We start from the raw sequence: 26,499 nt of genomic DNA, 5'->3' as shown, positions 1-26,499 counted from the left end.
GGGTGTTTGTTGTGAGGGGGGAAGGGCAAGGAGATTGTCAGCCCCTTTGAGTCTCCTGCAGGAGAGAAAGGGGGGATATAAAATCCAAACTCTTCTTCTCTTCTTCTTCTTCTCCTGAGGGTCTCCTTTCCTCCTGTGCCATTATTTTGAGGCAGCATTTTGGGGTGCAGTGGGAGGGGGGGGCAGCAAGAAAGCTGAGCACCATGGACAAAAACCTCTCCTGTCAGCAAAAATGTCTGGAAGAGCCAAGTCAGTGGGAGGAGCCTTGCTCTGGTGGAAAAGATGCACACCACCAGCGGAGGTCTCCTTGCACCAGAGAAGCCGCCCTGCCGTTACCGGAACGGAAACTCCGGATCCAGGAATTTGCGTGAGCCTGTGCTAAGAAGTCATTTGCAAAATTGGGGCCTCCCAGTCTCAGAACCTGGGGGGCGTTTGGAATTTATTCCACCTTCCCTCTATACTTACTGGACTACCTGATAGTAGCCTTGTAGAAACTGTTCCCAGTGCGCTTTGGTCATCACCAGAGGAGATCCAACCTCTTTGTCAATGTCCTGGTGCTTCAAGCTGCTCAAGTGCTCCTCACAGGCACGGATGGCCGTCTCTAGCAAGCGCGGTGAGAGGACAGGCTTTCTCTTGTGGCCTGGCTTGACTTCTGCAAACAAAGAGATGGAGCCATGGTCGCTGGGCAGCTGGAAGACTGCCTGTTGGGGGAAGGAAGATGCCACATGTAGGCTCCATAGCTCAGGGGTTAGAGCACTGGTCTTGTAATCCAGGGGTCATGAGTTCAAACGTTGATGGGGCCTCGTCTTTGTTGAGAGGGGTTGTGGCTCAGTGACGGAGCCTCTGCTTGGCACGCAAAGGTCCCAGGTTCCATTCTTGGCATCTCCAGTTAAAAGGACCAGGTAAAAGAAGAGGTGAAAGCCCTCCCTGGGACCCTGGAGGGCCATTGCTGGTCTGAGTAGACATACTGAAGTTGATGGACCAAGGGCCCAATTCAGTAAAAAGGAACTTTCATGGGCAAAGACAGATGTTGCAGAGAGCACTGGCTCTGAACCAAAGCAGGCAAAGTGGCACCCCTGCTGCAAAAGAGGAAACTTGGGTTGTTTTCACCCCTTAACCTTCTCTTCTCCAGACTAAACATACCCAGTTCCCTAAGCCTCTCTTTATAGAGCATGGAATCCAGACCTTTTATCATCTTGGTTGTCCTCCTCTGGACCCATTCCAGCTTGTCAATATCCTCCCTGAACTGCAGTGCCCAGAACTGAATATTCTAGATAAGGTCTAACCAATGGAAAATAGAGTGATACCATTATGTCCCTTGATCTAGACACTGCACTACTATTGATACAGCATAGAATTGCATTGGCCTTCTTGGCTGCCACATTACACTACTGACTTATGTTCAGTTTGTAGTCTAGTAAGACTCCCAGATCCCTTTCACATGTAGCATTTTCAAGCCAGGTGTCACCCATCTACTAGTCAACACTTGATCACTAGTCAGCACTTGAATAGGTTATTCAACATGTAGGAGTGTGTGTATTGAGTTTTTAACTCAGGTTTTCCTAATTTTCAACCCCCAGATATATTTGCATAACAGAAAGGCATTCAGCACACGCTCATTTACCAATTTAAGCTCCTAGCAAGCTTCCTGGATGGCCTCAAATAACTATAAGCCATAAGGAAGGTCTTTTAAAAAATCTGGGACTACTGTTATGACAGGGACCTCTAACTTTTAATATGCCACAAGATTGCCCCCTAGAATGTCTGGGATCTTGGACCTGGGGGGTTACATTAAAATAATGCATTCATTCCCAATCCAGATTGGAGCACCTTGCCGAACGTAATCCTTCTTAGACAAAATGTACCAGTTTGGACAGAAGCAATAGTTGATCATGATAATTCTGAGGCATTAACAGCTACTTGGTGCCTCCTGGCAGAAGGGACTACAATTTTGACAACTTTCCAGTTGGTCATGTTAGCCTCTATCAGAGATGAGGATTTCAGTTGGATTGATTAAATCAACTAGACCAGGGGTCTGCAACCTGCGGCTCTCCAGATGTTCATGGACTACAAGTTCCATCAGCCTCTGCCAGCATGGCCAATTGGAGCCAGGGTCAATTGGCCATGCTGGCAGGGGCTGATGGAACTTGTAGTCCATGAACATCTGGAGAGCCGCAGGTTGCAGATCCCTGAACTAGACAGAGAGGAGGCTGGCCTAGGTTAGATTTCATCGCCCATAGATATCTGTGGTTTTGGGATCTTTTCTTGACTCCATTGGGAACATGGGAAACCTGGAGCTCACAAGGATGGTGGATAGAGGTTCACAACTCTTCCAATCTCTTCTTACTGCAAGGAACTGTGTACGTGTTTCAAGGAATCTACTACAGTCTATCTAAAGTGCAACTAGCCAAATAAAACTGATGTTATTGCTTTTATTTGAAATTCTCTGAGCTTTATTTGTGTTGCCTTTCCCACTCCTATAGAATCAAAGTCTTTTTTCCCCTCCTTTGCTGTACACAGTTTTTTAGAAAGAGTTTTTTTGTGGTTTCACTTTATACATTATGGTTCGGGATATTTTGCTTAATCTCGTCCCTACATGCCAGACTGCGTGGATGTTACATAGTTTTCTATAACGTATTCTTACACTCTTATTTCTTTACTTGTCTAGTACTATTCTAGAAGGACACCTTTGTTGATCAGTCAGGGAACCAAAGTGGTGGCAGCAATTACCAGTTTCTTTCCAGGGAACTCTTACTCTAAGGGAGTTTCCCAACAAAGAAAGGCACCTTGTGTCCCTTCTTTAGATCACAACTGTGTATCACCCAACTAATGCCTAGAATTAAAATGTCTTTAGCTATCTCAAGTAGCCTATAAGCCAATAAAATATATTCGTTGGAGTGTCAGACTACCACCAGAGAAACCTTGATTCACACACCCACTCAGCCATGAAACTCACGGCATAATTTCCAGCCATTTGTGCTCTCTCTAAGAACATAAGAACACGCCAGCTGGATCAGACCAGAGTCCATCTAGTCCAGCTCTCTGCTACTCGCAGTGGCCCACCAGGTGCCATTGGGAGCTCACATGCAGGATGTGAGAGCAATGGCCTTCTACAGCTTTTGCTCCCGAGCACCTGGTCTGCTAAGGCATTTGCAACCTCAGATCAAAGAGAATCAAGATTGGTAGCCATAAATCGACTTCTCCTCCATAAATCTGTCCAAGCCCCTTTTAAAGCTATCCAGGTTAGTGGCCATCACCATCTCTCTTTCATCCTAATCTATTGTACAGGTTTGTTGTAAAGATAACATGCAGAGGCGTAGCAAGGGGGGAAAGCACCCAATGCACCACTGTGTCCTCCGCCCTGGAACGCCCCGCCCCGGAATGCCACGCCCTTGGAGCTACGCCTCTGATAACATGAAAGAGCCATGTACACTAACTTTCATTTATCCCAAGGTGTGGGATACAAATGTCATAGATATGATCAAATTGAAAGGAGTGTGGGGGAAACCACATTTTCATTCTCCCATAGAAGCAAACCCCCTTGCGTAAGCGCTGGGTGTGAAGTAAGCATCAGACTTCCATACAAATGCAGCTCATGAATCCCTAACAGTGGGTTTTTCTGCACAATTCATTTAAAATATTTTGAGGCAGGACTTAAAACATTTCCTCCACAGAGCTCCACACATTTCATCTCCGGACTCAAAATGTTTTGAAACGAATCCCCTTATAAAGTGATTCTCTGACTGAAATGTTTTGAAAATGCCTTCAGTGGCTGTGTGATCTATTGGCTGCGTTTCCCACACTTCCCTCCATCCCTGAACTTCCTCCTTGGCGCCATCTTCTGAGCTCACTCAGTTCCCCCTCGCCTATTTATCTGCAGCATTAGCTGTTTTTTCTTTTATTGGAGGTAGGGTGGGGGGAATCGTCAAATAATCTAGTATACAAGGAACAGAGGATGCAGCTTGAGGCTGTGAAGCAATGAAGCACCAATTCAACACAGAACTAAAACAAATAAGGGGAAAATCACAAAATGGAGGCCAGGAATCATTTCAAGGGGATGAGTGCGAACAACAACAAAAAAAAAAGGGGGGGGGAACTGAAAACATTTTACAAATGTTTTAGGAGATTTGTGTAGAAAGGCCCTCAGGCAGGCTAGAGGGGTGCAATTTGCCACAGCACCAGAAGGGGGAGCCAAATATGCTTCTTTCTTTCTGACAGGATTTGGGTTGGAGGGTGAAGGCTAAATAAGAATGGGCCTGAATCCCACCCCCTCCTCTTTTTTTGGGGGGGGGGAAAGGTGATTTAACCCCTTTGCGAGAAAATGCTAGTAGTGTCACACAGGAAATCATCCTTGTTTATAATGCACCTTCCCGATGTAGTCACAGTCAAGTACATTACCAGTTTGTGCCACTTGGTGGTGCTAACAAGCCTTCTGGACATTCTGTAGGAGGCTTGGGGCTGAAGATTGAAGATATGAACTCCTGATGGGTTTCTTTTTAGCACACAGATCCCCCCCAGCTGCCCTTACCAGGAGACTTTTTGCCATCCACAAACTCATCCTCATTCGTTTCCAGCGATGCAGTTAAGGTGGATTCACGCCAATATCGTCTCATCACCACTTTGAGAAGGCTCCTGGCTGCAGTGAGCTGGAAATCCTCTACCACATGACAGAGAGAGAAAGAGAGATTGGAGGGGGGGGGACATTATACTCACTCTGTTTCCAAATGTGTTTATTTCCATCCCATTCCCATTCCAAGGACATGGGGAGGGTGGCAATAATTAAGAGGGGGACACAGGGGAAACTTATAAAATTTACATTCAGCTACACTTCATATGTCCCTAATTGAGGGATGATTGAGGGACTGGAGCACCTCACCTTCCTTATGAGGAGAGGCTGCAGCGTTTGGGACTCTTTAGTTTGGAGAGGAGACGGCTGAGGGGGGATATGATTGAAGTCTATAAAATTATGCATGGGATAGAAAATGTTGACAGAGAGAAATTTTTCTCTCTTCCTCACAATACTAGAACCAGGGGGCATCCATTGAAAATGCTGGGGGGAAGAATTAGGACTAATAAAAGGAAACACTTCTTCACACAACATGTGATTGGTGTTTGGAATATGCTGCCACAGGAGGTGGTGATGGCCACTAACCTGGAAAGCTTTAAAAGGGGCTTGGACAGATTTATGGAGGAGAAGTCGATCTATGGCTACCAATCTTGATCCTCCTTGATCTGAGATTGCAAATGCCTTAGCAGACCAGGTGCTCAGGAGCAGCAGCAGCAGCAGCAGGCCATTGCTTTCACATCTTGCATGTGAGCTCCCAATGGCACCTGGTGGGCCACTGCGAGTAGCAGAGAGCTGGACTAGATGGACTCTGGCCTGATCCAGCTGGCTTGTTCTTATGTTCTTAATCTGGATGGCCCAGGCTAGCTCTGTCTTGTCCAGATCACAGAAGCTAAGCAGGGTTAGCCCTGGTTAGTATTTGGATGGGAGACCACCAGGGAAGTCCAGGGTTTGCTACGTGGAAGCAGGCAACAGCAAACCACTTCTGTTACTCTATTGCCTAGAAAATCATATGAGGGATGCTGTAAGTCATCTGCGACTTGACTGTACCTTACACGTGCGCATGCTTCATCGGAGTAGATGACACGATTCCGTATAACAGTGGTTCCCAGCCTGTTTCCACTTGGCAAGGCATTTCCCTAAAGCTGTGTCCCCATATTAGCAAATCCATTATGTGATTTTTTTCCCCTGTACCCCAAACATTCTGGCTCATCCCCTGGGGCTACGTGTGCCCCAGGTTGGGAACCACTGCCGTATATGATGAATTATAGCTATGAAAAAGTAAATTAAGGACCAGGAGAGTTTTCAGGAAATGCCATTAAGCTTCGTTCACCCTTAATACAAGTGACACAAGAGCTGTTTCCCTGTGGCAAGATTTCAAGTCACCAAAGTCTCTCCGCACCATGTAGAATCTTATAAAGCTCTTTCATGCCCCCTTGAAGTCCCCTTTTTTCAAAACTAAGGCCGTTTCCGCACGGCCATGCTCAGGGGTGCGTCAGCGTATACAACATTGACACCCCTCCCCCCTGGACCGTTCGCACGAACATGCCCCCCTGCGCTGCGCGACAGCTCTGGAGTCGCGGGACGAGGGGGTGTGTCCCCAGGCCTGGGAGACGCGCTGGAAGGTCGGAGGGAAGGTAAGTCGTTCAGGAAAGAGGGGGGATGGTGCCTTCCAGCTGCTGCCGTTCGCACGGCAGTGGCTGGAAGCCGCTGTTTCCAGAAAACCTCGCTCAGGGAGCGAGGTTGGGAAACAGTGGCTTCACACCACTGGGGGGAGCGAGGGCAGTGCTGCTGCGATACAGCAGCGCCCCCCATGCGAACAGCTCCCTAGGGATGATGTTTTTGCTGTCCCTAGGGCGCTGTTATTGGCCCATACGGAAAGGGCCTAAGTTTCCAGAGTCTTTCACCCTTTCCTTGTGAGAATCATAATCATCTTGGTTACTTTATTCGTCTTGTTGCAGCCCAGACAGCCAATTTAGAGGGATCATTCTGTATCTTTTCATAGTCCACCTTGGTTTTCACTACCCTGAATATTTTGGTTTGCTAACATGGCCTCTGTACTGCTCTCCCCCCCACCCCCCAATTCCAAATCACTGACAAACAAATTAAATGTCCCCAGTACTGATCCTTGTGGGGTCTCACTGCTGACCCTTTATCCCTACTCTCGGTTTCCCACCGTTTAACCAATTTTTAATTCAGATGTGTACTTTACGCAGAAATGCAGCCCTTGAATATTGGGGGTGGGAGGTGATCAGAATTGGAATGGCAGTGCTAGTTATGGGTCTTTCTGTAGCTGATATGGGTCTCGTATTGTTCAGAGGATGAAGGAGAAAAGCAGCCATTATAGAGCACAAATGGCTTGTCACATACACTTTGGAAAGGTACTGCCAAACATGTGGCAAGTACTGGAAGGAATTTCACACACACACACACAAAATGACTCAAAATTAGGATCTTCTATTTTGGGAGGGGACAAACCACAGATCTGGAGTTCTGGTCACAAAGTTCTTTGTTTAGGTTGCTGCAGCTTCAGAATTGCTGCTCAAGAAGCAAGGATCCCCCCCCCCCCCAGACACACACACACACACAAAACACAAAAGGCAAGCTCTGTGAGACACGTAGAAGCATCTTAACCTGCAACCCCTGTTGAAGTTTTAAGCAGGTGTCGATCTGATCAGCCCCTTGGATGGGAGACGACTGGGAACCCCACTTAGATTATAAGAACTACATGAATCTATGTTTGTTTATATTTCAAGTAGAGCACTTTGGACCAGGAGTTCTTACCAATGAAGGCATGTTTTTCATCTGCAGCTCCCAGTCGGTAACAACGTGGAAAGAACGTATCGGCATCGGCCTGGTCAAACCATGGCAGTTTCCGCAGATTAAGGCACAGTCCTACCTGAAAAACAGGGGACATCTTTGCAGCAGTTGAAATTCCTGACTATACCTCCCCCCGACCCCAACACACTTAATACTCTTCCGCCATTTTACTCAGCTCTTGTAGGCCACCGGAATCAGGCTCATCTGCACAACTAATAATGGCACGCACGCACACACACTCACACAGACACACAAAGTCAATAACATAGCCCAAACTTTGACGAAGCAGAACTCCGCCCACCTTGGTGGTGAAGGTACCAGCCTTGGCGTAGTGATTCATCATCTGGTCCTTGCGCAGGACGCGGCAGTCAATGACTTCACGCCGGTTGGTCCAGATGAAGTAGGGGATCTGGTTACGAACCAACCTTGACTATCAATGGAAGAGGAAAGGTAACTAGTGGGTAGACCCTAAGCAGTGGCACTCTAAATAGCAAACAGGGGAGCGGAAAAAGAGTGGGATGGAAAGACCAGGTGCAGGCAGTAGTGGACAAGGCATCTGGCAGTGGACAAGGCATCTGGTCCAGGAAGAACAGAGTGACTCTGGTGTTCATTTTGGAGGGCTTTTCTCAAAGCCACATCTTTTAAAACAGTGTATTTTTAACAGGGGTTTGCAGGGGTTATCTCTTTTTCTCCTTAAGGCTACTAGGAGCTGAGACTGCTGGAGGTGGGGCTTAACAGGGGTTAACAGAGGTTACTCTTTGTCCTGGGCTGCTAAAGGTGGGGCTCCTGAGGTGAGTCATTCAGTCTTTAGTTCAGTCTCTGGAACCAGCGGCGCGCGCCTACCGGCGCGCGCAATTTCTTTCTTTTTAATTTTTTAAAATTAATTAATTAATTAATTAATAAGGACATTTCTTGAGGGATAGTAGGTACATTTTGAATAGCTCCAAGGGGCACTGACTAAAGAAGTTTAATATCTAAATATCTAAGCAAAAGCAACAGATATATGAAGGCGAGGAAGCCAGCAGGGGGGATGGGGGGAGGCTTGCCAGTGTTTTTTGCACTGAGTGTCACATGTGTATGACTATCTGCCCACTAGGCCAGAAGTCGTGGTAGTGTGCCCTCGCTGCAATGAGCTCCTGGCACTCAAGGAACATGTGCGTTCTCTTGAAGCCAAGGTGGCAGACCTGGAGAAGCTGAGAGGCAGAGAGGGCAACAAACAAGGCTTTCAGGAACCCACAGCAGCGGGTCCCACTCCCAAGGTGTCAATACTCTTCCAGAATGTCATGGAGGGAATGAGAGTCTGGGTGACAGAAGGGGTTGCCAGTCTGAGGTGAATGAAGATGCTCCCTTAGATGGGATCCCTTCCTTAACTGGTGATCAATATCCTCTCGCACTGAGGATACCCTTCGAGGGAGGTGGGGGGCTCCTTGTAGTGGGTGATTCGATAATCAGGAATATAGAGAGTTGGGTTTTGTGACAGAGCGTGATGACCGCATGGTGACTTGCCTGCCTGAATGCCGAAGGTTGCGGATGTCACGCTTCGTCTAGATGAAGCTGTTAGACAGTGCTGGGGGTGGAGTCAGCAGTTGTGGTCCACATTGGTACCAATGACATTAGGAAATGTAGCGAGGAGGTTCTGGAAGCTAAATTTAGGCTGCTAGGAAAAAGGGTTAAAATCCAGGACCCCCCAAGGTGGGTAGCTGAAATGCTACCTGTTCCGCAGCGCAGAGGCGAGGAAGCTAGGCAAAGCGGAGATACAGGGTCTCAATGCGTGGATGAGAAGGTGGTGCAAGGCAGAGGGTTTCAGATTTGTCAGGAACTGGGGAACCTTTTTGGGATAAAGGCAGGCCTGTATACAAAGGGACGGGCTTCATCTTGGCCAAAGAGGAACCGGGCTGCTGGCGCTCAGCATTAAAAAGGTGGCAGAACAGCTTTTAGCTGATTCCTGGGGGAAAGCCGACAGGAGCTACAGAGGTGACTTAGGTTCAGAATACAGGAGTCCATGGGGATGCAGACAGAGAAGGAGGTTTTTTTAAATCAACCTACATACAAGTGAGGAACATAGCAATGTGATAAGTGATAGTGTCTACAAAAGGCTAGAGGGCAAAACACACATAAATCCCCAGGTTAGGGACAGAGACAGAGTATACAAGTGTCTCTAAGCTAATAGAAGAAACATTAGACCTAAAATGGGGGAGCTGAATTACAGAGTTTTGAAGGAGGACATTGATATAGTGGGCATCACAGAGACATGGTGGAATAAGGGAGAACCAGTGGGATGCTGTTATCCCGGGTTACAGGAGGCTCTACAGGAAGGATAGGACAGGGCGTATTGGGGGTTGGGGTGGCCCTCTACATCAAAGAGAAACATAGTGTCACATAAAATAGACAATGCAGGGGGAGCTGATTCCTCTACAGAAGGACTGTGGATATCAATACCAGGGGTGAAGCATAGTTTAACATTAGGAATATATTATCGTCCCCCTGACCAAAGTGCACAAGAGGATTCTGAGATGGAAAAAGAAATTAGAGAGGCCAACAAAAGCAAAAAAAATAGTGGTAATGGGTGATTTTAACTATCCCCATATAAAGGTGGAAAAATGCATGTTCAGGTCATGGTAAGGAGAGAGCATTCCCTGGATATGCTTCAAATGACTGTAACTTAGAGCAGATGGTTGTAGAACCAACCAGGGGAGATGTGATCCTAGATCTAATTCTATGTGTGGGACCCAGGACCTGAATGCGGGAAGTCAGTGTTGTTGAGCCGATAAGGAACAGCGACCCCAATGCTGTCAGATTCAGTATCTCTGCATGCGAGCAAGTGACAACTACTAATGTGAATTACATTAAGCCTTCAGAAAGGGAAATTTCTCAAAAGATGAGGGGGATAGTGCTTGCAGGAAGCTGAAAGGGACAATCCAGACAGTCAAAAATGTCCAAGATGCTTGGAGGTTATTTAAAACCGCAGTCTTAAAAGCTCCAGCTGGAATGTGTTCCCTGGGTTAGGAGAAGGCAAGCGCCAGTCCAAAAGAAAGCCACCATGGTTAACAAAGGGAGGTTGAGGAAGTTATTAGAGAGAAAAAAAAGATGTCTTTTAGACAAAGGACATCCAAATTAACGGACAAAGACTACCAGAGAGAACACAAATGGTGGCAAAAGAGAAGCAAGTTAGCTGTAAGGGAGGCAACAAAAGATTATGGGCAACACATGGCTGTGAACATCAAAACCAGCAACAAACAGTTCTTCAGAAATGCGTCAAAAGCAGGAAGCCAGCAAAAGGGGAAGCGTGAAGCCCGTTAGATGACAAAGGAACAAAGAGAGGTGTGCTAAAAGATGACAGAGGAGATTGCAGAAAAGCTGAATGAATTCTTTGCATCTGTCTTCACCCAAAGAGGAGGTGAGGAACATTCCTGCACCTGAACCAAGCTTCTTAGGAGGCGAATCCGAGGAACTACTTGAAGATAGTGGTAGACAAGGAAGAAGTTCTGGCAGCCATTGATAAACTAAATGCTCCCAAATCCCCTGGCCCAGATTGCATTCACCCAAGAGTTCTTAAAGAGCTCAAGCATGAAATTGCTGATGTTCTCACTTTAATATGCAACTTATCCTTGAAATCAGGCTCCATCCCTGAAGACTGGAAGATGGCCAATGTCACACCAATCTTTAAGAAAGGATCTAGGGGGACCCAGGAAATTACAGGCCAGTCAGTTTGACATCTGTTCCTGGGAAATTAGTAGAATCTATTAATAAAGATAAAATTATAAAACATGTAGAAAAGCAAGACCTGCTGAGGAAGAGTCAGCATGGCTTTTGCAGAGGCAAGACTTGCCTTACAAACTTACTAGAGTTCTTTGAGGATGTAAATAGGCATGTGGATAAGGGGGAACCTAGTGGACATTGTCTACTTGGATTTCCAAAAGGCTTTTGACAAAGTTCCTCACCAGAGACTATTGAGAAAACTCGGCAATGAAGAAGGAATAAGAGGGGAAGTCCTCCTATGGGATTAAAAAACTGGTTTGAGAAACAGGAAGCAAAGAGGTGGGTATAAATGGGGGAAATTCTCACAATGGAGAGATGTGGGAGTGGTGTCCCCTCAAGGATCCGCATGTGGGATCCAGTGCTCTTAACCTATTCATAAAATGACCTGGAAGTAGGGGTGGGTAGCGTGGTGGCCAGGATTTGCAGATGATACTCAAATTATGTAGGGGCAGGTGAGAACCACCAAAGCAAGATTAGGCGCAGGGAGCTCCAAGCAGACCTTGATAAATTAGGTGAGTGGGCTAAGAAATGGCAAATGCAGTTCAATGTAGCAAAATGCAAAGTGATGCACATAGGGGCAAAAAAATCCAAACTTCACATACACGCTACAGGGGTCAGTGCTATCAGTCACAGACCAGTGAAAGGGATTTGGGCTGTCTTAATTGATAGTTCCATGGGAATGTCAACTCAATGTATGGCAGCTGTGAAAAAAAGGCAAACTCTATGCTGTGGGATAATCAGAAAAGGAATTCGATAATAAAACTGCAAAAGATTGTCATGCCCTCTTATATAAAGCAGAGTGAATGTGACTCACACTTGGAGTACTGTGTTCAGTTCTGGTCACCACATCTCCAAAAAGGATATTGAAGAGAATAGAAAAAAGTGCAGAGAAGGGACAAGCGAGGATGATTGAGGGACTGGAGCACCTTCCTATGAGGAAAGGCTGCAGCGTTTGGGACTCTTTAGTTTGGAGAGGAGACGTCTGAGGGGATATGGGATTGAAGTCTATAAAAATTATGCATGGGGTAGAAAATGTTGGACAGAGGAGAAATTTTTCTCTCTTTCTCACAATCTCTAGGGAACCAGGGGCATTCACTGAAAATATGCTGGGGAAAAGAATTAGGACTAATAAAAGGAAACACTTCTTCACGCAACGTGGTGATTGGTGTTTGGAATATGCTGCCACAGGAGGTGGTGGATGGCCACTAACCTGGAGGATAGCTTTAAAAGGGGCTTGGACAGATTTATGGAGGAGGAGTCAATTTATGGCTACCAATCTTGATCCTCTTTGATCTGAGATTGCAAATGCCTTAACAGTCCAGGTGCTCGGGAGCAACAGCCGCAGAAGGCCATTGCGTTCACATCCTACATGTGAACTCCCAAAGGCACCTGGTGGGCCACTGCGAGTAGCAGAGAGCTGGACTAGATGGACTCTGGTCTGATCCAGCTGGCTTGTTCTTATGTTCTTAGTGTAGAAGAGGTGAAATAAAGGTTGCTAATACTGGGGGGAAAACGACCCATGACAATCGAGCACTGAAGGCACGGTTGCCAACTCCAGGTTGGGAAATTCCTGGAGATCTGAGGGAGGGCGCGGCTTGGGGAGGGGAGGGACCTCGGCAAGGCCCAATGCCATAGAGTTCCCTATCCAAAGTAGCCATTTTCTCCAGGGAAACATCTGTAGTCTGGAGATAAGATACGATTCCTGGAGATCTCCAGGCCCCACCTGGAGGTTGGCAACCCTAATGGGATGGGAGGGTGTGCCACGCTTACCATGAGGCTATAGGTGCCGTCAGCATCATCGTCTGGTTCATCTTCCTCTTCTTCTTCTTCATCTGTCAGCAAAAAGATTAGACCAACAAGTGGGGTAAGAGTGACCAAAGTAACTCACCTGCAGCAGGTGGCTTCTTGTGTACACCTGAGATTACTTTTCAAAAAAAGTAGATGGTGATGGTGATTTAGGCAAGGATGGGGGCTTATCCAAATATTGCTGTGTATTTATTTATTGTTAAAAGTTCTCAGCAACCACTTCCAACAAAAGGAAACCTACCATAACAACAATAAAACCTAAAAAACTACAGGAACATAGAAAATGAATTCAGACAATTTGCCTGGAACATACAAAATGAATTCCTGGAACAAGCCAGCTGGATCAGACCAGAGTCCATCTAGTCCAGCACTCTGCTACTTGCAGTGGCCCACCAGGTGCCTTTGGGAGCTCACATGAAGGATGTGAAAGCAATGGCCTCCTCCTGCTGCTGCTCTCGAGCACCTGGTCTGCTAAGGCATTTGCGAGGGACTTGATACATTATGGAACAAAATTAATTCAGACAATTTGCCTAGAAACAAATGCATAAAGTGAATTCCAACAAGCCAAGCAGATATCTGGACAAGAAGTGTATATAGTTCCTAAAACAGTCAGGAAGAAAGGAACCCAGTGCTATGCAGTGAGATGAACACAATTCAAATGTCTGAAGAAATACAAATGTCTTCACCCTAAAAAAAAGAAACCCCAAACACTTAGCCCCATTAAGAGTAATTATATTTCTAATTCCCAATTATGTTCCCACCATGGGGGATCAAAACTTCTTAAAAAGGGGGAGGGCTATCAAGGATTATACAAGAAAACTCCCAGGTTTGCAAAAAATAAGAAATGTGTTAATTTTGGGGGGGAAGGGAGTGTCAACCAAAAAAAAATCTGTGTGTGTGTGTGTGTGTGTGTGTGTGTGTGTGTGTGAGAGAGAGAGAGAGAGAGAGAGAGAGAGAAAGAGAAAGAGAAAGAGAAAGAGAGAGACCTAGCACTCCAATAAAAAGCTGTCACCCAACACTGACTGGCAACCACTAGGGAGAAAAACAGAATTGTAAATACGGCTCAGCATTCCAGCTGCAGGTTTCAGCTTGCCACTTTCCGGTTATTCACTCACTGAAGGTCTGACACATGGCCCGGCCATTGCTCCCTCTTTAAGGACGATCCCTCTGAGGAAGTAGCGGCATTACCCCCTTTGGAAGCTGTCAGGCAGTGCTGTCAGGCTATTCAATGCAGCAGTTGAATAAGCAATTTCTGTTTTAATCCTCAAGTCGCCTGCTTCCCATTTTTAACTCACTTCAGTGTGTGAGGGATTTGATACGTTATGGAACAAGACGACTACCGTTTGATACCTCTTTTGCCTCCCCTTCTTGGTACTGTCCAGGACTGGAAGAAAAGCAAGCACAACTCCCTTTTCTGTGTCTCAAATTTCCTGCCTGGAATAGGTTTTGTTTTGATCCTCAAGTCCCTCACTTCCCATTTTTAACTCGCTTCAGTGTGTGCGTAAAGTGCCGCCAACTTGACTTAACGGCGAACCCAGCAAGGGGCTCTCAAGGCAAGTGAGGGAAGGGGTGATTTGCCATTGCCTTCCTCTGCAGAGCCTTCCTTAGTGCTCTCCCTTCCTCCGCAAAGCCTTCCTTGGTGGTTTCCCTTCCAAGTACTGGCCCTGATTAGTTTCCTGGGCCTAACAAGATTGTTTGTTTGTTTGTTTGTTTATTTTCTTACTTACTTACTTACTTACTTACTTACTTACTTACTTACTTACTTACTTACTTACTTACTTACTTACTTACTTACTTACTTACTTACTTACTTACTTACTTACTTACTTACTTACTTACTTAAATATACTGCCCCATCCCCGAAGGGCTCTGGGCGGTGTACAACATAAAAACCGTGTATAAAATCATCATAATCAGACTTCCATAAATATAATAAAAACAGCAGTTGTATCCTAAGATGGCATCCCACCTAAACCTAATCCTCCTAGAAGGAGGAGGGAGAGGTAGTTGGTTCTGATGGTATTAGGACCTGTAGGTCTCAATAATGGGTCCCGATGATATTGGGGACCCATGACCTGGGGGGGGGAGGGCGCATAACTCAGCGGCTGGTTACTCCAAAGGCCTGGTGGAACAACTCAGTCTTACGGGCCCTGCGGAAATCGCCAAGGTCCCGAAAGGGCCCGGACAGCTGGGGGGAGAGTGTTCCACCAGGCAGGGGCCAGAGCTGTAAAGGCCCTGGCCCGAGTGGAGGCCAGCCGCATCATTGAGGGGCCAGGGATCTCCAGTAAGTTGGCCTCTGCCGAACACAGAGGTCAAGCTGGGACATATGGGGTAATGCGGTCCTGAAGGTACGAGGGTCCTAGGCCGTGTAAGGCCTTAAAGGTTAGTTATACCTTCACTCCCAACCCATTTGTATAGAACTGTAATTTTTGATTATCGAAATGGATTAATTGTGACCTGACACGCTGATGTTGCACGCTCTCCATTACAATGATTGAATTCTCCATTGAGGAATACCAGCCACAGTATTTATGCCAAGAGAGGAGAACTGGTATGCATAGTTCCCTTCAATTATCAGCGGTGCTGTATCGGCGCTTTTGTTCAAGGAAATGTTCCTCACACATTAAAGTAATCCTTAGCTACAGATAATAAGCACTGTGGTACATCAGTCTTCTCCTGTAAAAAAGCAGTGAGTTTCAGGGAAACAAGAAGGCCACGTTTATAGCGCAAGAAAATGGGGCACAGGTTGACATTCTTGCAGAACGTACCATCCTCCGGCGCATCACTATCCTCTCCTTCTTCCTCCTGCTCCCCATCAGGCACAGGAACACACTTACTAGCAGGTTTAGGCAACTTGGGAAACTTCCTCTCCACCCAACCTCTGCCCTGCAGTCGTTTCCGGATCACAGGGTAAGGGCCGTGTATCATGAAGATCTTCCTTTGCTGGGTGGTCAGAGAAAAAAAAAACTGGGGAGGATTAGCCACGTTGCATTATATGGAGTGAAACTGGACCTCACAATTGTGGTCACTCACAAGAGGGAGATGAGCTGGCAGCGCAATGCCTCTGTGAACAAGGTTGATGCGAATTTTCGGCTCGGTTCACAGAAGCACAGTACAAATCGTGAGAAGTAATGCTAGTCGGGCCTCATGTGAAGCTCTGGATGCTAAGCTTTGAGAAAGATGGAGGAGGTGGCCTGCCGCTGTGGTGCTCGTCTGAGCCGCCTCCACCCCCCCAGGGCCTGGTGGGGGAAGGGGGTGGCTCAGATGGGCCCCCCAGCAGCAGGCCAGCTCCTGGCAGCATACCACCTCTAACAATCACCACTATCTTTAAGAGTGCAATGTCAACGTTAGCACTCTGGCTGTGTCCAATCTTGATCTTACATATAATTAAACAACTTAACACTTCTATTTGTATTTACTGGTATGTTTCCTTATTTCTCTGACAAAGCTCTTAAAGATAAAGCATAAGTCTTCCAACTCTTATAACTAAACATAAATAATCACTTAATTGAGAAATGGACTGGTGCAGGAAAGATAGATGAATAGGCATAATTTTGATTTCAGTATATATGTATCTGTGTAACTTTAATTTCAGATATACCCATTAGAAGCCTCAAAGAACTGTTGGAAGTTGATTGAACATACTGGCATACTGAGGAGGACACACGAAAAACGTTCTATACACGTGAGACGTTTTTATGTAGAACCTACAGAATTGGAATATAGCTTTGTTTCTGAACAAAGAATTGAATGGACTAAGTGATTATTTATGTTTAGTTATAAGAGTTGGAAGACTTATGCTGTATCTTTAAGAACTTTGTCAGAGAAATAAGGAAATGTAAATACAAATAGAAGCGTTAAGTTGTTTAATTATATGTAAGATCAATATACAAGATTGGACAAAGCAAGACTGCAACGTGTGTATTTTTTAGTTTATTTGAGCATACCACCTCTGTCATTAGGTGCCTCCCCCACACCAATCCAGCTCTTCCGAGCCGGGTTGGCTTGGGGGAGGAGGGGGCGATCTTGCCCGGGGTCATTTGACCTTCGCTGTCTCCGTGGGCGGTGCGCCCCTGACTTTAGGAGAAACCTCATAATGGTGAGAGCAGTTTGACAACGGAATCAGGGGTTTTTGTGTGTGTGTGTGTGTGGGGGAACCTCTCTCTTGTTGAAAGTTGTAATGGATTCACCCTATGCACTCAGAACCAGTGCTTAAAAAGAAACATGAACCTTCGGCATAGTAAGGGTTAAGCCTCCTAACAGCTGATTAGAAGGAGCTGCTGAGTGAAAAAAAAAAAGGGTCCTGACAGTTGTCAGTTGAAGGGGAGCTATAGCAGCCCAAGGACTGGGTGGAATTTAGATGTGAAAGGAGGGAACATATTAAATTATTTTAGAGGTTCCTAAGGGAGAAGCAAAACTACGTCAGGATAGTTCTTCTAGTCCAGGGGTCTGCAACCTGCGGCTCTCCAGATGTTCATGGACTACAAATCCCATCAGCCGGGGCTGATGGGATTTGTAGTCCATGAACATCAGGTTGCAGACCCCTGTTCTAGTCGCTTAGGGAAAGTAAATACTGAAAAGGAGCCGGGTTCTAGGAGAGCGGGGGAGAGGGTATTGATGAGCAATGGGGCACTGAAACGCCTCAGGCAAAGCTCATTACCTGAGATACTTCCAGGGCGAAGCTATTCAAGCTATTCGCTAGGCAGGGGAACCAAGAATGTCAGTATTGGCTTTTTGTTCTGGTCTCTTATAAGTACAGGTTATATTATGATAATACACTTATCCTCTCCAAAAAGAATACACAAGCTGTAACAAGGCTGTATATAGTTACTTCAGTTATACCTTCTCTGAATGTTAAATTGAAACTGAAAAGAAGAACTCCTTTACCACTTATAATGGTTGTAGAATAAACTTCTAAATTCTAATTAGCTCATGTCTGTCTCTGACTCTAGTTAATTATTCAGGGGACTTCTATACTCCTCTCCTATACATCGGAGCCAGAAGGGGAATTTATTACCAAGGTCTTCAAGGAGAGGTGGGGTATCCTTCAGGGATGCCCTAGATTGAATTCCTTGCTCTCATCAGGGGGTTTGGACTTATAAAAGTCTTCTCGGTCCTTAAGGTTCTGTTTCTGCATAACACTGCTCCTGACAGAAATGAAATTGGTATTTTTTTAAAAAAGGGAGTCACCTAGGAACAGGGAAAAAGGCTGGCTGAGCCAGTGGAGTCCCTCACCTTGACGGCCCTCTCCACAAATTGTCTGGCTTGCTTAAGGCGTTCCGGGTTGAAGGAAAGGCTGAAGTTGATGCTGTGCCGCAAACGTCCATAGATCAGAGAGTCTGCACATATCAAAAAGAAAAAGAAAAAAAGACACAACTGGCAAAGCATCTATGCTCTGTAACCTCTCTGAGACATTTACCTCATGAAATATTTACCCCGTGAGGCAATTACCTCATGAAATTGTCCTTTGAGTGAACCCGGGTCCACTCACAGAACAGAAATAGGCAGAGGCAACCAATTTCAAGCAGAACAGAGGCAAAGTACTAAGGATAGGATGTGGGAGGAAATGGAGATTGAGACTCCAAAGACCGACGAGGCATCATATTTTGGTGCCATGGGGTGCAGATAGCTTTCCCAACATAAGCACTTACCCTCCAGTAAGGGGAGCAACTTGCAAGATGCCACCATCCCTTTGTGCAATGGAATTGGTAATAATACCCCAGTGACTCACCTTCCCGCCTGCGTCTGCTAGTGCTGGGCACAGTGGATGGCTGGCAGCGAACGGGGCACAGACATTTACATTCAGCGCTGGGGATGGCCTCTCCTTCAGACTTCAGCCTGCCAACTGCAGTCAGTTGGATACATATTATTTAAAAGTCAGCATTCGAAGGACACCAAATCCTCATCAGTGGAGGGTACAGCCGTTGGAAGCCATACAAGAAAGACATACTCCAAGCAGGGCTTCATCACTGATGAGATCCACTGTGGTGTAGTGGTTAAGATGCTGGACTAAAGACGGTGCAGACCCAAGTTCAAATCCCTGCTCAGCCATGAAATTCCCAGGGTGACTCTGAGCCAGTCATTCTCTCTCAGCCCAACCTACCTCAGGGGGTTGTTGTGAGGATAAAAGAGAGAAGAGAACGGCATGAGGTGCCTGGAGCTGCTTAGAAGAAGAGCGGGAGAAAATGTGTTACATAAATAAAAAACATTAACTGAAGAACGGAATGACTCTGAGGAGGGGGCTCGGGAGCAGCCTACCTTTGCCAGAGCCTCCAAAGGCAGGATCTGGTGGCATAACAAAGGGAACAGGAAGGAGGAGGAGGGAGAGTGAGCAGAGAGTGCAACCACGAAGAATGAAGCCAATGAGAAATCAACTCTCCCCATCTTCACAGGTACCTTGCTGCCCCTCCTCGGCACAGGGGGGCTTGGGAGGGGGGGTGCAATTTCACTGTTTGCACTAGATGTCATTTCCTTTAGATATGCCCCATCCATGTCTCTTGCCCTGGGGCTGGGAGGATTAGTTTTCTAGAGACAATTGTATGTTTTCGCACAATAGGCTTTTAAAAAAATTATTTTATTTTTATTTATACTCCATTTTTCCCTCCTGTAAGGAGACTCAGGCTTACAAGCTGCTTCCCCTTCCTCTCTCCACAACAGACACCTTGCAAGGTGAGTGGGAGCTCTGAAGAACTGTGACTAGCCCAAGGTCACCCAGCAGGAATGTAGGAGTGTGGAAACAAATCTGGTTCACCAGATAAGCTTCTGCCACTCAGGCGGAGGAGTGGGGGATCAAACCCGGTTCTCCAGATTAGAATCCATCTGCTCTTAACCACTACACCACACTGGCCCTTTGTTGCTAGTACTTATATAAATCCTGGAGATTTCCGTTCCCTGAACCCATGAGCTGGGGAGAAACTGGGTTCCCAGACTAACTTCATTATTACAGCCTTAGGAAAGGCTGTTGTGGGTTTTCCAGGCTGTCCATGTGCACTGATTTACTAGGAAACAGTCTTTTGTCAGCCAGGTGTGCATGCTTCTGAACATCACAGAATGATTCAGCATTTCGTATATGCTATCACAGTAATCCCTGCAACAGCCCTTTAGTGAAGGCCAATATTATTACCTTCCTTTCTGCACATAGGGAACTGAGGCTGAATGCCTTGTCTCAAAGTTCCTAGTGAGTCTGTGGCCAAGGTGAGATTTGAACTGGTGACCTACCAGATGCTTGGCCACTATACTACATCACCTCTACTCTATTTTTCAGACTTTTGAGTTTTTAAAGCCTAGGGGACCCCACCCCACCCCATTCTCAAGCTGAGGTTTAAGAAGCAGTCAATGTATGACTCTCCTCGTAAGAGCCAGTGGGCCAGGCCTAAATATATTACATGTTTATTTATAGCTTGGGCTATAAATGAAAACAGAGGAAGTTTACAAAGACATCGGCAAATTCTAGTTGGTGGCAAGAATTCTAAGGCCCACACAAACAGTGAAGTCCTAAATAGTTACATCCTTCATGAAATGAGGGGCTTAGAAGAATGTAACTCTTCTTGGGGTTGCATTTGTACATGGGCTTTTCAGCTTCCTCCTGTTTCCCCTAAAGCCTGCCCCGCTCTGAAAAGGGGAAGAATTCTATAAGAGATTGCACTGTAAGGCAATGCAGTCCTGATCCCCAGGCATGAGGAGCTGAGAGGGTATAAGCCCCGCATGTCCCAGCTCAGTCTCTGCGTTCAGCAGAGGCCAATTTGCTGGTTGTCCCTGGCCCCTCTATGATGCGCTGGCCTCCACTAGGGCCAGGGCCTTTACAGCCCTGACCCCTGCCTGGTGGAACTCTCTCCCTCCATCTGTCTGGGCCTTGCGGGACCTTGGTGAGTTCTGCAGGGCCTGTCAGACTGAGCTTTTCCGCCGGGCTTGGGTTGGGGGGTCGGCTGCTGAGGGTGCCCCCGTCTCCTACCCTCTTCTCCTTGTTCTCTGTTTGTTTAATTATGTGGCCCATTTTATTATTATTATTATTATTATTATTATTATTATTATTATTATTATTATTATTATTATTAATTATTTATTTATTCATTCGATTTGATAAACCGCCCTACCCCCGAAGGGCTCAGGGCGGTGTACAACAAAACGAGAACAACCATAATAAAACAAACCTCAGTTAAAATACAAATCTTAAAACTATAGCAGCAGCAATCCACAATAAATAGTTAATAATTAATAATAAGGGGCGTCTGGCATCACACCCCGGCGATCAAGACCTGGGAGTGGACAAATTCTGGGAGGGGGCTGGCAGATGGTCAGATGGTCAGGTGCACAGCCAGTAAACAGGGCAATAAGAAGGGGGCAGAATCAGCGGCCGGTCCCCCGAAAAGCCCGGTAGAACAGCTCAGTTTTACAGGCCCTGCAGAACTCCCCAAGGTCCCGCAGGGCCCTAACTGCTGGAGGAAGAGCGTTCCACCAGGCAGGGGCCAGGGCAGTAAATTTTAGTGGGGGGCTTTTGTGTGCCCCCGGGGGGTTTGGTTTTAGTTCTCGGATGCTGGTTGTATTGCTGTTTATTGGTTTTAATAAGGAGACAGGGCTTGTATTATATTTGTACCAGTTTTAACTTTCCCCTGTCTGTGTATATGTTTATTTGTACACAGCCCTGAGCCCTCCAGGGGAGGGCTGTATAAAAATCCAATGATAGATAATAAATAAATAAATAACTCTACCCTGTTCACTTTAAAGAGCTGTGCAGCAACCAGAACTGAGAACTGCATCCAAGTTATTTTGGGGGACAAGAAGAAGAGTTTGGATTTATACCCCACTTTTCTCAACCGTAAGGAGTCTCATAGCAGCTTACAAATCCCTCCCCTTCCTCCCAACAGACACCTTGTGAGGTAAGTGCGTCTGAGGGAGTTCTTAGAGAACAGTGACTGGCCCAAGGTCACACAGCAGGCTTCATGTGTACAGTTGATAAACAAACCTGGCTCACCAGATTAAAGACCACTGCTCAGGTGGAGGAGTGGGGAATCAAACCTGGTTCTCCAGATTAGAGTCCACCTGTTCTCAACCACTATACCATGCTGGCTCTCAAAGGATTAATCACTAGTGCAGAATAAAGGAAGCACACAGAAGCAACAAGAAGAGTAGGTTTTATACCCTGCTTTCCTCTGTCAAAGGCCACTTCCGCACACGCAAAATAATGCATTTTCAAACCACTTTCACAACTGTTTGCAAGTGGATTTTGCTATTCCGCACAACTTCAAAGAGAACTGAAAGCAGTTTGAAAGTGCATTATTCTGCATGTGCGGAATTAGCCAAAGAGGCTTACAAGCACTTTCCCTTCCCCTACCCATAACAGATTCTCTTGTGAAGTAGGTGGGGCTGAGAGAGTTTTGTAAGAACTTTGACGGGTGGGATTCCCAAGACCAGTGGTGGGATTCAAATAATTTAACAACTGGTTCTGCCGAAGTGGTGCAAACCTGCTGAATCCCACCACTGCTCAAGACCTCCTAGCAGGCTTCATGTGGAAGAGTGAGGAAACAAACCTGGCTCACCAGATGAAAGGCTGCTGCTCATGTGGAGGAGTGGGGAATCAAACCTGGTTCTCCAGATTAGAGTCCATTGTTCTTAACCACCGCACTTCACTAGCCATTTATGTGCTGAATTCCTGCCCTTTACACACCGTCCAGAGAAACAGACTAATCTTGGAGATGCTACCTTACCTCCTCTTCCAGGCCGCTTGCGCCCGCCAGCATCACTGTCCCCTCCTAGTTTACACTTTGGGCACACCTGGGAGAGAGCAACAGAAACACAGTGCTTTCGTGTGTCCCTTTGACATTCAAGGAACAAAGGCCTACAAGCTCCCTGGTGCCACTCTGCCAGCCATTCAAAGAGCACATAGAGCTGAACATTTTGAAAGAATCTTGAGTTGGATCCTGAAGAAATCTTCTGCTAACAGAAGGCAAAGGAGATGTTCAATCTCTACCTTCCCCCCCCCACCCCCCCACCCCCGCCTTCCTCTGCAGGCCTCCAATTCCTTCCTCAAAATCTCCCCAGGGTTCTCTGTCAGAGAGAATCTGGGACTGTAACAGAAAAAATGAAATAAGGAAAATCATCTTATACAAATTCCTTCTACCAGTGGAAATGACCCCTGGGACCTAAGGGCTCTTCTAGTCTTGCTTTTCTTTAAGGTCAAATCCTTTTTGGAAAGGACAACATGACACACCCTGAGCTGTTAGTTAAAATAAGGCATCAGATGCCGGAAAGTGTAAGAACACTTAGATGGATCAGACCAAGGGGCCATCTAGTCCTGCATCCTGGTTTCCATAGTAACCAGGTGCCCCTGGAAAGCCTATCAGCAGGGCAAGAAGGCCAGAGGTTCTCCCCGGTTCCTGCTGCCCAGTAACAGGAATTCAGAAGTGTATTGTGCCTGAACATGGAGGCTCCACTAATGAACTGATCTTCCACAAAATTGTCTAATCATCTTTTAAAGATATCTAACCTGTGTAATTATCACGACCCCTATGGTCAAGAGTTACAACAGTTATTGATGCACCGTGTGAAATACTTTCTTTTGTATGTCCTCTCTTCTGCCCATAAGCATCGTTGGCTCCCCCCAATACGCACCCTGAGCTCTAGGAATAGGGACAGGAAGAAAAAGTGATCCCTGGCTTCATTTACATGCATTGCACTGTAGCAATCTTTTGCAACTGGATTGTCTTGTTGACATGGGAAAAAAATTCAGTTGCAAATGACTTCATTAGCACAGGAGCACAATATCCAGCACAGAAGGGATGCAACCTCTATGCACTTCCACAACTCCATGCATAATTTTATAAACTTCACACAGGTGTATAAACCTCCTTTAGTCATTTCCCTCATAAACTAAAAAGCCTGAAATATCATTTTTCACAGGGAAGACACCCCAATTTTGTAATAATGTTTGGTTGCCCCTTTTCTGTACATGTTCTAGGATATCCTTTCTAAGGACCCTTCTGCACAGCAATGTATAATGGGTTGCAGTTGGGATAAAGTAACCAGTTTTCCTGTTTTCACGTTCACATGCATCCATGCAGGCAGCGACTGGAGCCCACGGAAACAATCCGGATTGCTGCTGCACCTTCGAACGGAGACACATCTCTATTTTAAAATTTACTTCCCATCAATGCGTAGCTACGCAGGCATGCACAAATGAACCCCCATAGCCATGCTGATGCCTCACTATACGACCATCTGCACCTATGTCGCTAAGAAGATGTAAGCCACGAAATAAAAAAGAGGAAAATGGAGGCAATTGAGTGCCTCCTGCCGGGCCATTCGCTCACAAGTGGCTGGAACCCGGGATTTTTGAAAAGACTCGCTAACAGCGTGATTCTCAAAAAATCCAGTTTGCAGAAAATAATGTGGGGCAAACTCGTTTTAGGGGCAGGATCTGTGCGAAGTCCCCCCCCCCCCAAATGGTTTTTTAATCATACTAAGCCCGTGTGGAAAGGGCTTAGGTTGGGGCAACAGGTAGTAATAGATAATTCAAGAATTCACTCTATTACTGCCCCACACAAAAGTTCTTTCCTCCTTTTTCTACGATGGTTATCCTCCTATACTTCCTTTCTGAAAGTGTTCTCTTTTTCTACCTGGTGTCATCAGCTCTGTGATGATCTAGCAAATTGTTTGGTACAAAATAAGTATACAGCGGTCGTTCCTAATGGCACTCTCTTCTAGCCTATGACTGAAAAGAGTATGAGAAGCAAAGTTGTTACCTAAAGCAATCAACCAACAGCAGCACTTAAAGCAACAGAATCACCACTAAGTCCAGCTTGTCCTGGATAGTCTCTGGCCAAGTAATTGTCACTCTAGTCTCTCTCCACTTATTTGCTGGCACCCCTGCATTGGGTTTGTCTGTTTGTTTTGACACTTGGGCCAAAACCTGCCTGCTTTGCCTTGGATTACAAGTCAAATACACCTTTTATTTTTGCAGGGCTGCAATTTCTTCAAAGTTGAGCTATCAAGCCTGCGTATCCATTTTATTTTTATGTATTCATTCCATCAAGATTGTAACATTTGATGCATAGCCAAGCATGCTGACTTGGTACCCTGCCACCCTGCCAAATTCAGCTTCCTTTCTAAAAAAGTCACAAGATTCTAGTCCTCATGGCCCAGGGAAAAATATGTTTAAATGGGTAGAGTTTAGAGTGATCAAATGCCAAAGAGGGACTGGGCAATAGTAACAAAAGCAAGCTCTAACTACTCTGGTCAGCTCCTGATAACTACCATGTTTCTCCGAAAATAAGACAGTGTCTTATATTAATTTTTGCTCCCAAAGATGCGCCATGTCTTATTTTCAGGGGATGTCTTATTTTTCTGTGTTCTGTTCATTGGGCATGCTTCCAAACAAAAACTTTGCTATATCTTACTTTCGGGAGATGCCTTATATTTTGCGCTTCAGCAAAACCTCTACTATGTCTTATTTTCTGGGGATGTCTTATATTCGGGGAAACAGGGTATCACCCTCTTTCGCTGCACCAAAGCTTCTAATGCAGGGGTTCTCAACCTTCCTAACGCTGCGACCCTTTAATACAGTTCCTCATGTTGTGGTGACCCCCAACCCTAACATTTATCCATTTTACAGGTGGAGAACACTGATGCAGAGAGTCTCAGGCGACCCCTGTGAAAGAGTCGTTCGACCACCAAAGGGGTCCCGTCCCCCAGGTTGAGAACCACTGTTCTAATGCTATACCCTTCCTTTTTGTGTGTGTGTGTGTGTATCTTCAAGACATCGGGAAAAAAATTCCACATTTTTTAAACCTCTAGATCAGGGGTAGGGAACCTGCGGCTCTCCAGATGTTCAGGAACTACAATTCCCATCAGCCTCTGTCAGCATGGCCAATTGGCATGCTGGTGAAGGCTGATAATGATATGGTGCAAATATCTGGAAACCTATAAATCAATGATACAAATATCATGGGTGGACCAGTACCTGGTCATGGCTATCCTGGTTAAGAAGGAAGAATTTATTGATGTTGGATGCTGGGATAAATGTTGTCAGCCTTTAAGGTGCCACTGGAGCTCCTGTTTTATTAACAAACTCCAGTAGCTTCTTTAGGGCCATTCACCTGCATATTCTTGGGTGCCAGCTCCCAGTAAATACAGCAACTCCGCGGGAACAGGTATGTCAGTCATGGTGCACTGCACAGCCACCTGGGAGGGACAAGGTGACGGAGTCCTGTAGCAACCAATCAGCCTGTGGTTCTCACTGTTATCGGCAGCTCATGGAGGAGCTCAGGTGAAACAGAGTTGGGGACAGACACATCAATTATGTGATCTATAGTCACTGACTGCCCACTTCCTGCTGCCAAACAGAAGATCAAGAGAAGCTGTTAGCAGTGAAGAAAGCTCCTCAAGACCACCAACATATTCTTGCAGAGAGCTTGAAGATTTATTACAAAGCAAAGTTGATTGCCATGATAGATCTACTATTTCACTGCCACCAGGAAAAGCTTTTTTGGGCACAGCTCACACAGGAGCAATATTGTTTCAGTAGGCCCGCGGCTGATGATGCTCTTTGAGGGTCC

The 26,499-nt window shown here is 46.1% G+C and overlaps 1 protein-coding gene across 1 annotated transcript in view; it reads right to left on the bottom strand.

Moving 5' to 3' along the window:
• The window catches only part of TTLL3 (tubulin tyrosine ligase like 3), a 43,726-nt gene extending 17,646 nt beyond the window's left edge, over window positions 1–26,080 (bottom strand). The window contains exons 1-10 of the mRNA XM_048488619.1: window positions 26,041–26,080; window positions 22,654–22,720; window positions 18,681–18,794; window positions 18,185–18,288; window positions 15,718–15,892; window positions 12,914–12,975; window positions 7,686–7,814; window positions 7,349–7,463; window positions 4,529–4,657; window positions 466–652 (exon numbers count right to left, since the gene is read on the bottom strand). Coding sequence (XP_048344576.1) covers window positions 466–652; window positions 4,529–4,657; window positions 7,349–7,463; window positions 7,686–7,814; window positions 12,914–12,975; window positions 15,718–15,892; window positions 18,185–18,288; window positions 18,681–18,794; window positions 22,654–22,720; window positions 26,041–26,046 — 1,088 coding nt within the window. The 5' untranslated portion in view covers window positions 26,047–26,080. The remainder of the gene's footprint in view (window positions 1–465; window positions 653–4,528; window positions 4,658–7,348; window positions 7,464–7,685; window positions 7,815–12,913; window positions 12,976–15,717; window positions 15,893–18,184; window positions 18,289–18,680; window positions 18,795–22,653; window positions 22,721–26,040) is intronic.
• Between the last annotated feature and the right edge of the window lie 419 nt (window positions 26,081–26,499).

Source organism: Sphaerodactylus townsendi, linkage group LG03, assembly GCF_021028975.2.
Source record: "Sphaerodactylus townsendi isolate TG3544 linkage group LG03, MPM_Stown_v2.3, whole genome shotgun sequence".
In the NCBI taxonomy this organism is placed as follows: domain Eukaryota; kingdom Metazoa; phylum Chordata; class Lepidosauria; order Squamata; family Sphaerodactylidae; genus Sphaerodactylus; species Sphaerodactylus townsendi.
The sequence above is the reverse complement of the archived record's forward strand: the minus strand, read 5'-3'. Positions and strand labels throughout refer to the sequence as shown.